A 13,940-nucleotide genomic window follows, 5' to 3' on the forward strand; every position below is an offset into this window, starting at 1 on the left:
TGGCCTTGGAGGGAGAGAGCGGGCGGAAACCCCTGCGGGCAACGCGCCTCCTCGCCGCTTCGGCCCTTAGCAACCGCCGGCTGAGTGACGTCATAGAATCATAGAATCAATCATAGAATCAAAGAGTTGGAAGAGACCTCATGGGCCATCCAGTCCAACCCCCTGCCAAGAAGCAGGAATATTGCATTCAAATCACCCCTGACAAATGGCCATCCAGCCTCTGCTTAAAAGCTTCCAAAGAAGGAGTCTCCACCACATTCCGGGGCAGAGAGTTCCACTGCTGAACGGCTCTCACAGTCAGGAAGTTCTTCCTCATGTTCAGATGGAATCGTGCAGAGCTTGTCGGGGAAAAGGGAAGGCGAAGGCTGGAGGGAAAGGGCTCTGCGCTGTTTACAGAGACAGGGAATGTTGTTGTCCTCTTGGACAAAATGGGGGGGGGGGATGTCACACTTATACAGAGGGGCATGGCCAGGCCCTGTAGTGTCCTGCCATACATTTTGGGGGAGAGGGGCACAAGAAAGTTCTGTGGCACTAGAAATAGCCTTGCTAGTAACATGTGACCTGCAGTTCAAAGTGGCTATAGCTAGGGAGGGGGTCCATGCGGGGCGGTTGCTAAGGGCCGAAGCGGCGAGGAGGCGCGTTGCCCGCAGGGGTTTCCGCCCGCTCTCTCCCTCCGAGGCCAGTCTGTGGGCTCCGCATCCTTCCTCGCCATCTGCACAGCTACGTTACGCTCGTCTCTCCCCCTTTGCTGCCCGTCCTCCATGAAAAAGAGCCAAACAAACCTCGTTGGGCCAAGGTAAGCCTTTGGGGCGAATGCCGAGCCTCAAGGAATTGTGGGAGTTGAAGTCCACCACACCTGGAGGGCCGAAGGTTCCCAACCCCTGCTCTAGAACATGGCCATATAGCCCGAAAAAACCCACAAGAATTGAGTGATTCCGGCCATGAAAGCCTTCGACAATACATAGTACATATTTTGCTACACAGTTTTACATTGTCCACATTTTGCCATTTCTTTAGCATCAGATCATATTTATTGTCCTATTGAAGACAAAGCATGATAAAAAGTTCTTCGTATTTTTGTTTGCGTGCAAGGCCATAGTTATTTAGCGATTTGGTCCAGAGCGGAGTACTCCATTTCTGAAACCCTAGAAGTGTCAATCAGCTTAGTAAGACCAGTTTTAGCGGAGTACTTAAAGATAAAAGCTTTCATGAGTTCATACTTATAGTTTCGGTTGATGAAATTGTAGAGGATGGGGTTGATGCAACAGTGAACCAGGGAGAAACACTGAGTGACATGGAGGGCTGTGTAAAGGAAGTTCTCCATTTGGCAGCTGAAAGGTATGAAGTGGAAGGCAAGGAAGAAGTCAAGCAAGACTGCAATATGGTATGGTAGCCAGCAGACAAGGAACACAACAACATAGGCAAAAATTACTTTCCCGTTGCTCTTTCTTTCTTGGTCATTAGAGGCTGATACGGCTTTCGCAAAGAGGCAGTAGAAAATGGCAATGACAGGAAAGGGGATGATAAAACCAAGAAGAACTGAGCTCAGTTCCATACCAGCTAACCACTCCCTGGCATTCTCTTCTGGATAGACAGGACGGCAATAAGTTTCATTGTTGGTGGAAATGGTTTTCAGATAGTATGTATCAGGAAGAGACACAAAGAAGGCAAAAAGCCAGACAAAAATGCAGATGCAGCGGCGGATCCTTTTCTTCTTCATATTGCTGGAGGTTGTGAAGTAGGCCACAGAGAGATATCGGTCCACACTCATGCAGGCTAAGAAGAAGATGCTCCCATAGAGGTTGATGGAAAAAACAAGGTGAGTAATTTTGCAGGTGATTTCTCCCAAATGCCACTGGCTCTGCTGGACAAGGGAAACCACCCAGACCGGAAGAGTGATGAGCACACAGAGGTCAGCAACAGCCAGATTGAAGATGTAGAGGTGAGTTTCATAGCCGGTGGTTTTGGCTTGGAAGTTCATCCAGACAACCACAAAGTTGGCCACTAGGCCTATCATAAATATAAAGATATAAAAGATAGAGAGGGTGTAGAGCAAGGCAGTCTTATTGAGGTTGTTTGGGCATGATAAGGAGTCCACAGTGATACAGTCTCCATTGTTGCAAGTCAGGTTGGTTTCGGTGAGGTTCCCTCCTTCCACAAATTCAAATATGGGAGGCAAATCAACAGCATTCATAGTTGACCGGTTTGGAATGAAGAAGTCTAAAAAATATGAGAGAAAACAAGAACAAGAATAAATATTTTGGCTAAAAACACACATATGGCTTTTCCCAAAAGCCCCTTGCAAGCTCCATATATGGTACTAGTTGTCCCCTGCCACGCGTTGCTGTGGCCCAGTCTTGTGATCTGGAAAATAAAGTAATGTGAAAATGTTGGTTTCTAATATATGTAATTTCTTTAAGCTTGTGAGTATGCAGTATTTCTTGCTGTTTCTTTGTCAGTGTTGATGTGGAGATTGTCTGATTTGCCTACTCTGGAACATGTCATATATTATTGTCCTTCTTTAGGGATCCTTTTCATATCTATGATACTGTGTGTGTATGAGTGTGTGTGTGTGTGAATCATATATATGGCTGAATGGCTCTTTGTCAGGAGGGCTTTGATTACATTTTCTTGTCCTGGTGAAGGGAGTTGGACTGGATGGTCTTCTTTTGCTCATGGGGGTTCTGTGTGGGAAGTTTTCCCCAATTCTATCGTTGGTGAGGTTCAGAATGCTCTTTAATTGTAGGTGAACTATAAATCCCAGCAACTACAACTCCCAAATATCAAGATTCTATTTTCTCCAACCTCCACCACTGTTCACATTTAGACATATTGGGCATATGGAGTATTCATGTACAGTTTGGTCCAGATCCATCATTGTTTGAGTCCACAGTGGTCTCTGGATGTAGTGAACTACAACTCCAAAACCAAAGGACACGGCCCACCTAACCCAGTATTTTCTGTTGGTCATGGGAGAACTGTGTGCCAAGTTTCCTTCCCCCTTTTTCTTTTCCTCCCTTTCTCTTCTTCCTTCTTTCTTTTTTTCCTTCCTTCCCGTCTTTCCTTCTTTCCTTCCCTCCGTTTCTCTACGGGAAGGGGGGCGGGGCTTGGAGGGGGCGGGGTTTGGAGGGGAAGAAGGAGGAGGAGGCATAGATTTGGACAGGGCAGGAAGGGGTGGGGCTTGGAGGGGTGAGGCTTGGAGGAGGCGGAAGAAGAAGGAGGGGGAGGAGGTGAGATTGGGGAAGAAGGAGGAGGCAAGATTGGGGCATGGTGTGGTGTGTGTGTGTGCCGCAGGGGAGTGTGGTGATGTGTTGTGGCGTGTGTGTGTGTATGTGTGCCGCGGGGGGTGTGTGTGGTGAGGTGTTATGGCGTGTGTGTGTGTGTGTGCCGCGGGCATGTGGTGAGGTGTTGTGGCGTGTGTGCCGTGGGGGTGTGAGGTGTGGTGTTGTGGCATGTATGTGTGTGTGTGCCACGGGGAAGTGAGGTGACGTGTTCGTGCTGGGCGGGGTGAGGGAGGGAGGTACAGAGGGTGCGTTGGCCATTCGGCAATGCCGGGGACTTTGTGCCATTGCGCATGCTCAGTTGTTTTGTCGTTTTGTGAGTGTGTTGTTGTGTTGTTTTTCATTTTGATTCGGTTTGTTTGTACCTAGTGGGTTGAGGTATGTGCATGGGAATTTTGGTTAATTTCCGTTGGGGGTTTTTTGAGTTTTGCTTCTCCGTTCGATGCCACTTTCAGATTTATATATATAGATTACTATGGCATTTTATCCAACTGTAGAATAGTGTAACAAATTACCATTGCAAAAGGAAAAAAAATCACCATCATAAAACTGACCTACAGGGAAACAACACTGTCTTTTTCAACTTCTATGATATTATATTTCTGTAGCTCCAAGCTGTGAAAATCAGATAGTCACAGTGGCCAAATAGTTGTGTTATTTTCTATAGTTTAAATCATGCATTTTTCATTTTAATCGCTTTTGTTCTTATGCCAAAATAAAACTTCAAAATCTAATCTAAAGAGTCATCCTGTAATCTTTTTATAGTCTGTAGGAAAAAAATCCTTCCAAAAGCCAGAAAATAACTGACAAACTCTGGTGAGGAAGCATCGATATAAAATCTCACTACGAAGGACTATCAGTTTATGTTGGTTAAAGCAATTTACATGTTTATGGAGTTTCTGATCATGAACATACAACTGGCATCTTAATGAGACCTGAAACATTTATTCCTGAATAAGCTTGGATCAAGCAGGTCAAAGGCAGCTCTACGATGAGATAAAAAGCCATTTTGGATGGTACAAGTTGGTGACAGAAAGAAACTTAAGCATCATGGTGTTCTGGCAAAAGAAAATGGGACACTTTTGGGTCCCATCCACCAGCACCACCTCACCAATGTTTTCAGTCAGATTGACAGTAGAGGTCCAAAACACTACAACTGCTGCTATTGGAGAAAGCAGTCCGATATTTAGGGGATATATGTGGTGGAGGCTCCTTCTTTGGAAGCTTTTAAACAGAGGCTGGATGGCCATCTGTCAAGGGTGATTTGAATGCAATATTCTTGCTTCTTGGCAGGACTGGATGGCCCATGAGGTCTCTTCCAACTCTTTGATTCTGTGATTCTATTAATATTAAAATATTTGAGTCCCCTATTAGAGCCATTTAGCAAATTCCTTTGGGCATATGCTCGACTGGTTGCAAAATGAGACAATAGATGAATGAAGCAGAAAAGGTTGAAGTATGGTTTCAAAGGTACAAATTTAACATTGCAGAACTTCTCTGAACCAATATAAATGATTATAAGAGAATAAGACAACCTGCTGGAGATACTCAAAGCAATGCCATTGTCAAGACAGGAAAAAGAACGTTTTTTGATGACTTTTAGACATTTCTCCACCCGAGTGATAACTGCTGCTTCTGATCTTTCAGTCTTATATTTTATCATTCAGTTTAATTTTAAAAGTGTTGAAATGGAAAAATGCCAGGTATTCATGGAGAAGACTCTATTGGACATCCCCACCTCCTTTTCCTCTTTTCTGTGGCACTTTCTAGTATGCCAGATTTTCTCATTTCACATGTCCAGCTGGGCATCTGGGGGGTGGGGAACGGGGGACTTTTATTAGAAGACAAAAAAGATTAAACAATTTAGGGGGTCAGAGACTTCAAAAACAGTCTTATTAACCGGCCTTTTAGAATGGTTATGGATGGAAAGATAATTTGTCTTGAAACATTCATTTTACATTGACAAATCTAAGAGAAGTTCAATATGAGCCAACAATGTCATGTGGTGGCAAAAAAGCCAATGGGATTTTGGCCTGCATCAATAGGAATCTAGTATCTAGATCCAGGGAAGTCATGCTACCCCTCTATTCTGCCTTGGTCAGACCACAACTGGAATCACACTGTGTCCAGTTCTGGGCACCACCATTTAAGGGAGGTGCTGACAAGCTGGAATGTGCCCAGAGGAGGGCGACTAAAATGTATAAATATGTGAGAGGGAGTCATAGGAAGGAGGGAGCAAGTTTGCAGAACAATGGCTTCAAACTACAAGACAGGAAATTTCATCTGGACATTAGGAAGAACTTCCTGACTGTGAGAGCTGTTCAGCAGTGGAACTCTCTGCCCTGGAGTGTGGTAGAAGCTCATTTTTTCAAGGCTTTTAAACAGAGGCTGGATGGCCATCTGTCAGGGGTCCTTGAATGCGATTTTCCTACTTCTTGGCAAAATGAGGTTGGACTGGATGGCCCATGAGATCTCTTCCGATTCTATGATTCAATCACAGAATCATAGAATCAAAGAGTTGGAAGAGACCTCATGGGCCATCCAGTCCAACCCCCTGCCAAGAAGCAGGAATATTGCATTCAAATCACCCCTGACAGATGGCCATCCAGCCTCTGTTTAAAAGCTTCCAAAGAAGGAGCCTCCACCACACACTGGGGCAGAGAGTTCCACTGCTGAACGGCTCTCAGTCAGGAAGTTCTTCCTCATGTTCAGATGGAATCTCCTCTCTTGTAGTTTGAAACCATTGTTCCGCGTCCTAGTCTCCAAGGAAGCAGAAAACAAGCTTGCTCCCTCCTCCCTGTGGCTTCCTCTCACATATTTATACATGGCTATCATATCTCCTCTCAGCTTTCTCTTCTTCAGGCTAAACATGCCCAGCTCCTTAAGCTGCTCCTCATAGGGCTTGTTCTCCAGACCCTTGATCATTTTAGTCGCCCTCCTCTGGACACATTCCAGCTTGTCAATATCTCTCTTGAATTGTGGTGCCCAGAATTGGACACAATATTCCAGGTGTGGTCTAACCAAAGCGGAATAGAGGGGTAGCATTACTTCCCTAGATCTAGACACTATGCTCCTATTGATGCAGGCCAAAATCTCATTGGCTTTTTTTGCCGCCACATCACATTGTTGGCTCATGTTTAACTTGTTGTCCACGAGGACTCCAAGATCTTTTTCACACGTACTGCTCTCGAGCCAGGCATTGTCCCCCATTTTGTATCTTTGCATTTCGTTTTTCCTGCCAAAGTGGAGTATCTTGCATTTGTCACTGTTGAACTTCATTTTGTTAGTTTTGGCCCATCTCTCTAATCTGTCAAGATCGTTTTGAATCCTGCTCCTGTCTTCTGGAGTATTGGCTATCCCTCCCAATTTGGTGTCATCTGCAAACTTGATGATCCTGCCTTCTAGCCTTTCATCTAAGTCATTAATAAAGATGTTGAACAGGACCAGGCCCAGGACGGATCCCTGCGGCACTCCACTTGTCACTTCTTTCCAGGATGAAGAGGAAGCATTGGTGAGAATCACCCTCTGGGTTCGCCCATTTAACCAATTAAATGGACGAATGTAATGATCCTAATGTAAGACACATTTAATGTTGGAGTTGCAGTTTGGTGATGTGCCAGCACTCATTGTCAGAGAAAGTTAAAATGACAAGTCTCATGACTCCACAGTCATGACAATTAAAGTGCGTGTTACTTTGTGTTGGACCATGGCTTGGGACACAATTTTTAGTGAAACGGGACACTCATAGGGTGACCATCAGCCAGTCATTCTTTTTCAAACTCTCCTACTTCACAGCCTTATTGTAAGGATAAAGTGGGGAGGAGGCGAGCCATGTACAAGCAGTCCTCAACTTACAAACAGGTTCTGTAGGGTTGTTCTTAAGCTTAATTTGTATGTAAGACAGAACAAGTACATTTTAAAAGTGTAATTCCCACCAAAAATATATGGTTTTTTTTTTAGTTTTGGATAGTACAGGGCAAGGGTTAACACCCCTGTAGTGTTTGTTTTGCTGTCTGTGCCCCTTTTCAGAAGATTTCACCGCACTCTCTATCCCTGTCACAACTGGATTTTGAAAAAAAAAATGCCTTGTTGCAGAAATAAGAATTGGTGGTAAAACGTCAATAGAGACATCTTTTCCCCATGATAATTCTTCCAAGGAGTGAATTTCCCTTTCAAAGGGTAGATTTCTTTCACTTCCTGTAGTCTCACTTCTGTTCTTAACTATGAGTCATTGTAAATCTGATGTTTGTAACTTAGGGGCTGCCTGTAGTTAGAACACATCAGAGGAATATCTTCCTATCTTGCTATAGATTAAATTAGTAATGATAAGATATTCACATAACTATCAAAGTTAGAATCATTCTTGGAAATCACATTTCTTATTTTCATATATGGTTGTAAAAGTTAAATGGTGAATAAAGCTGACAAGAAAACAACTCATTTTAATTTGAGTGCTGGAGAAAATTTCTGCAAATAGCAAGGATGGCTAAAAAGCTAAATGAATGAATCTTAAAGCAAATCAAGCCTGAACTCTCACTAGATGTGAAAATGACTAAACTAAGGCTGCAATCAGGCCCGTAGCCAGGATTTCAATTTGGGGGTGTGTGTGATTTTTTTTCAGGGGGGATTTCGGGGGGGTCTGAGTTTCGGGGGGGGGGGGCTGAGTCTGAGTGAAAGAGGGTCTAGCCTAGCAAACTTTTTGTATCATTACCCCAATACCCCCATGCATATTCAAGGTGCAGGTGCTCACCTACAAAGCCCTGAACGGTTTGGGACCATCCTACCTGCGTGATCGCATCTCCATCTACGAACCCACACGCTCGCTCCGGTCATCTGGGGAGGCCCTGCTCGTGATCCCACCTACGTCGCAAGCGCGCTTGGTGGGGACGCGGGACAGGGCCTTCTCTGTGGCGGCCCCCCGACTTTGGAATGCCCTTACAAAAGGGCTTCGTCAGGCCCCTACTCTGGCAGTTTTCAGAAGGAATCTAAAAACTTGGCTGTTCCAATGTGCCTTCGCAGATTAGGAATCCCCATCCCAAGTCCTAGATGCACTTTAGCACAACTAATGTTGCTGCACACCGCACTTAATCCTACGTTCCTCCTGCCATCTCAGCACTTTTAACTCTGTACCCCATTGCGCTGGCCGAACCAGTTTTAATAGTGTCTTGATGTATTGTCATTGTGGTTATTTTGCTTAATTGTTTTGATTTGCTTTGTTTATTGTTGTGTTATGTTTTCTATTGTATTGTGTTTTGAGGCTTCGGCCCGTGTAAGCCGCATCGAGTCCTTCGGGAGATGCTAGCGGGGTACAAATAAAGATAATAATAATAATAATAATAATAATAATAATAATATATTGAGTATGGTGATCAGATCATGATATGAATAAACATAACAGTCTAAATAATGCACCAGTAAAGCCTTTTCGCGAACCACCATGAGAATTTGGGGGGGGGGGGCTTACTTTCAGAGAAGCCATCCTGTCAGTAATCTCTGGTGGAAGGAGAAAGGAGTGTTACTTATAACTAAGTTTTTGAACTGCTTAAAGAAACCACATGCTTTTAAGACAATCTTTAAAACCAACAAAGCTTATTGCCTATTTTGTTCAAGTTCTCTTAAATAAACATCATTCTTTTGTTGTTCACAACTTCTGCCACACGTGTGCCTCTGTGTAAGAAATTTCAAAAGCAATTTACTGAAGAAATCAAAGGTTTATTGGTGGCAGCGCATATTTTAAAAGAGAAAATCTCTCCAGTGTTACCTCAGTGCACAGGCCTGAGTGCGAATCCTGCACATTCTTGCCTAAAGATACCTCAAGGAAGCCAAAGGCTTAACATTGCTTTTAAGTTTGGTGGGTGCCAGAGATCTTTCAAAAGGTTTTTTCGGCCAGAAGAAAGTTCCAGCTTGTTTCAGCTCTTGATTTTGGGTTTTAATTCCCAGAAGCCACAATCCATTATAACTGATAGGCTTGGGCGGTTTTGTTCGTTAATTTCGTAATTCGTTATTAATTCGTATTTAAATTAGCTTACAATCCGATATTGAGCCATGCAGGAGTAATTAAAAAGTGAAACGATTTTTTCAATTTATTTCATAATTGTTTCGAAACTGTTTCGTAATTGTTTCGAAATTGTTTCGTAATTGTTTCCGTATGTCTGGTGCAAGTTTTAGGGTTGTTGTTTGTTTTATCAGTGATAAAAAATAAATTATCACACCAACAGTCAACAACAGAGGGAGAGGGAAGCTTCAGAAGTTCCCCCTGTCCCATTTGGAGGGTTTTTTAGCATATTGCGCAATCGCGTCCGCCATTAACAAATCGATTCGTAATTGTTTCGTAATTTTATGAAATTTTGTATATTTCGAACTTTTTTAAAGAAAAATTTCGGAATTCTTTTAAAAAACGAAACGCAAAAACCCCCTAAAAACGAAACGGGTTTAGAACCAAATTTTTCCGTAGTTACCCAAGCCTAATAACTGGGATTTATTCACCCCAAATAAAGCCTCCATCCATTATATTTGGTTTGCAGCAGTTGGGATTTGTTCACAAATAAATCCCTAACCATTATAGATTGCAAATAAAAACAATACAACTTAAGTATTTAAGTCTCAGTTATTATTACCATCAGTTTCTCCAAATGATAGTCCATCTTTTTCCTTTAAAGCTCCTCAATTGTGTATTCTCTGCGTCTCCCCCCCCCCCCCCCCCCAAATAATCCGTGGTCCTCACTGGCAACTTTTGGCACTAAACAAACTGCTCCTGATACTAAGAACATTTAAAAATGCATTACAGGAAGGATTAGGAAAGATGAGCCAGTAACAGGGAAACACTCAGATATGGTTTGCTTAGGGAACCAACAGTTACAGAGAAATATTATACAAACTTGATGAATAAAAGGCTCATGGGGGAAATACATGTAATCCTAAAGGGCTGGCAGGACATAAATCAGGCTTTTCAAAGGGAATGTGGAAAGGATTTGAAAAGAAGAAAGATAGATCCCTTGTGATATTTAGCAGTAGCTAAGTAAAAATCCTGGAAGGGAGAGTGACTGCAACAAATTCAAAGCGCAATTACACTGTACTGCAAAAATGTGCGGAGGGAAGGGCAACCAAAATGGCAAAGACCTGGAAATGTTGCCCCATGAGAAGTAGCTTAGGGAGCTGGGAATGTTTAGCTTGGAGAATAGAAAATTAAGAGGGCCATGATAGCCATGTTTATTAAACATTTGAAAGGATGTCATGTTGAAGATGAAACCAGTTTGTTTTCTGCTGTTCCAAAGACTAGGACATGGAACAACAGATTCTGATGACAGAAAAAGAGAATCCACCTAAACATTAGGAAGAAATTCCTGGTGATTAGGGCTGTTTAACAATGGAATATGCTGAATCAGAGTGTGGTAGAGTCTAGAGATTATTAAAAAGAATCATAGAATCATAGAATCAAAGAGTTGGAAGAGACCTCATGGGCCATCCAGTCCAACCCCCTGCCAAGAAGCAGGAATATTGCATTCAAATCACCCCTGACAGATGGCCATCCAGCCTCTGTTCAAAAGCTTCCAAAGAAGGAGCCTCCACCACACTCCGGGGCAGAGAGTTCCACTGCTGAACGGCTCTCACAGTCAGGAAGTTCTTCCTCATATTCAGATGGAATCTCCTCTCTTGTAGTTTGAAGCCATTGTTTCGTGTCCTAGTCTCCAAGGAAGCAGAAAACAAGCTTGCTCCCTCCTCCCTGTGGCTTCCTCTCACATATTTATACATGGCTATCATATCTCCTCTCAGCCTTCTCTTCTTCAGGCTAAACATGCCCAGCTCCTTAAGCCGCTCCTCATAGGGCTTGTTCTCCAGACCCTTGATCATTTTAGTTGCCCTCCTCTGGACACATTCCAGCTTGTCAATATCTCTCTTGAATTGTGGTGCCCAGAATTGGACACAATATTCCAGGTGTGGTCTAACCAGAGCAGAATAGAGGGGTAGCATGACTTCCCTAGATCTAGACGCTATGCTCCTATTAATGCAAGCCAAAATCCCATTGGCTTTTTTTGCCGTCACATCACATTGTTGGCTCATGCTTAACTTGTTGTCCACGAGGACTCCAAGATCTTTTTCACACGTACTGCTCTCGAGCCTGGCATTGCCCTCCATTCTCTATCTTTGCATTTCGGTTTTCCTGCCAAAGTGGAGTATCTTGCATTTGTCACTGTTAAACTTCATTTTGTTAGTTTTGGCCCATCTCTCCAATTTGTCAAGATCGTTTTGAATCCTGCTCCTGTCCTCTGGAGTATTGGCTATCCCTCCCAATTTGGTGTCGTCTGCAAACTTGATGATCCTGCCTTCTAGCCCTAGTACTTTGATTCTGGATTCCTACATGGCAGAGCATCAAGCTGGATGGCTCTTGCAGTTTCTTCTAACTCTGTGTAGGGATCCTTACACCTAACAGAAACAGCAAAGCTTATAGGACTGAGTGGAAATAACAGCATTTATTTTTTCTCTAAAACATACATGTACAAATCAGTCCCACTATTCATAGATTTGCTTTGTGTTTTTACTTCCAATTTTCCTTTGGAGGGCACACCATGTTTGGTCATCCCATGCGTCATCTTGGAGTTTTGCCAAGTGCAAGCTTGAGAAAATGAGCTGATTACACTAATAACTATTCCCTCTGCTGTTCTGCCTGCCTTTGGGGCAGAGTTAATGTGATTTAGTAAATGGTTACATTTACTTGCCAAGAAAGTGCTTATCAGGCCGTCTGTATTTGTGAAGGTCTCCGGATTACCCCTCCCCCACAAGGTATATCTGTCCATGTTTCAATATCTTTGGCAAGATGCCTAAAACCATCTTCTCCTCTGGAGAGCAAAAAAGAAGACAGGTAAGTTACATTTTGTAACAGGCTCAGCAATGCTGAATCTGTAGCTTCTCAGGGAAGGCACATTATGGAGCAAGGAGCTGCATTTACATTGGAGAACAAATCTGACACCAGTTTAACTGTCTGGACTCAACACTGTGGGACATTGAGAGTTGTACTTTGTCAGAGAAAGCACAACTCCCAGGATTCCATAGCACTGATTCCGTGGCATTAAATGATAGCAGACTGCATTCATTCTACAATGTAGATGCATTGTAAGTAGTGAGCAAGACTGTATTCCAAACTGGGAGGGATAGCCAATACTCCAGAGGACAGGAGCAGGATTCAAAACGATCTTGACAGATTAGAGAGATGGGCTGAAACTAACAAAATGGGCTGAAACTAACAAAATGAAGTTCAACAGTGACAAATACTCCACTTTGGCAGGAAAAACGAAATGCAAAGATACAAAATGGGGGACGCCTGGCTCGAGAGCAGTATGTGTGAAAAAGATCTAGGAGTCCTCGTGGACAACAAGTTAAACATGAGCCAACAATGTGATGCGGTAACAAAAAAAGCCAATGGGATTTTGGCCTGCATCAATAGGAGCATAGTGTCTAGATCTAGGGAAGTAATACTACCGCTCTATTCTGCTTTGGTTAGACCACACCTGGAATATTGTGTCCAATTCTGGGCACCACAGTTCAAGAGATATTGACAAGCTGGAATGTGTCCAGAGGAGGGCGACTAAAATGATCAAGGGTCTGGAGAACAAGCCCTATGAGGAGCAGCTTAAGGAGCTGGGCATGTTTAGCCTGAAGAAGAGAAGGCTGAGAGGAGATAGAATAGCCATGTATAAATATGTGAGAGGAAGCCACAGGGAGGAGGGAGCAAGCTTGTTTTCTGCTTCCTTGGAGACTAGGACGCGGAACAATGGCTTCAAACTACAAGAGAGGAGATTCCATCTGAACATGAGGAAGAACTTCCTGACTCTGAGAGCCGTTCAGCAGTGGAACTCTCTGCCCCGGAGTGTGGTGGAGGCTCCTTCTTTGGAAGCTTTTAAACAGAGGCTGGATGGCCATCTGTCAGGGGTGCAACATTCCTGCTTCTTGGCAGGGGGTTGGACTGGATGGCCCATGAGGTCTCTTCCAACTCTTTGATTCTATGATTCTCATAGAGAGCCCCAGGTTCCCAGTGCTTGCATTATGGATCCCCCCCCCCCCCCGTTCCTTTCTCCCATCCTGCCAACAAGAAAGTGATGATAATCCCATATGACCCAAGAACATCAATTCTTGCATTACAGAATGCAGCAATTTAACAGGTGTCACATAGCAGCCTTTAAAACAGTATACCATAGGGGTCAGTTAGACTGGTGTTGACCTCAAGAGTGATTAATTGCCTGGAGTATAACTGCCCCTATATTTCCATATGCTTAAAAACATAGGGTTCAAGCTACTGCTTTTGAGATATTTTGGATGGCAGCTCCCATTTTCCTTGAGAGTGCCTTTCTGGTTGTCTTAGGGAGCTGTAATCCAAAACATCTGGAAGGCATCAGGTTGTCTACTCCTGCCTTAAAATCAGCCCAGAAATGTCCTCGCCAGTCTACAAAAACATTGACCAGCCCAGGGCCTTCATTATAGGGCATCCGTCCTTACTAAGGAGCAACTATTCCGTACCAACTTTTGACAGGATCAAGTGTTAGCACTAAAAATTCATTTCAAATGTGTGCAGGAAAGATGATGAACCAAACGTGGTTTTAATGTATTGTCGAAGGCTTTCATGGCTCGAATCACTAAGTTCTTGTGGGTTTTTTCGGGCTATAT

At 43.5% G+C, this 13,940-nt stretch overlaps 1 protein-coding gene across 1 annotated transcript in view; it reads right to left on the reverse strand.

Annotated features, from left to right (window-relative positions):
- Positions 1–845: 845 nt before the first annotated feature.
- ACKR3 (atypical chemokine receptor 3) overlaps positions 846–13,940 on the reverse strand; it is an 87,395-nt gene continuing 74,300 nt past the window's right edge. Inside the window, exon 2 of the mRNA XM_060783983.2 lies at positions 846–2,220. Within this exon, the coding sequence (XP_060639966.2) occupies positions 1,100–2,194 (1,095 nt within the window). The 5' untranslated portion in view covers positions 2,195–2,220 and the 3' untranslated portion in view covers positions 846–1,099. The remainder of the gene's footprint in view (positions 2,221–13,940) is intronic.

The sequence above is a fragment of the Anolis sagrei genome, chromosome 1 (assembly GCF_037176765.1).
Source record: "Anolis sagrei isolate rAnoSag1 chromosome 1, rAnoSag1.mat, whole genome shotgun sequence".
Classification (NCBI taxonomy): Eukaryota; Metazoa; Chordata; class Lepidosauria; order Squamata; family Dactyloidae; genus Anolis; species Anolis sagrei.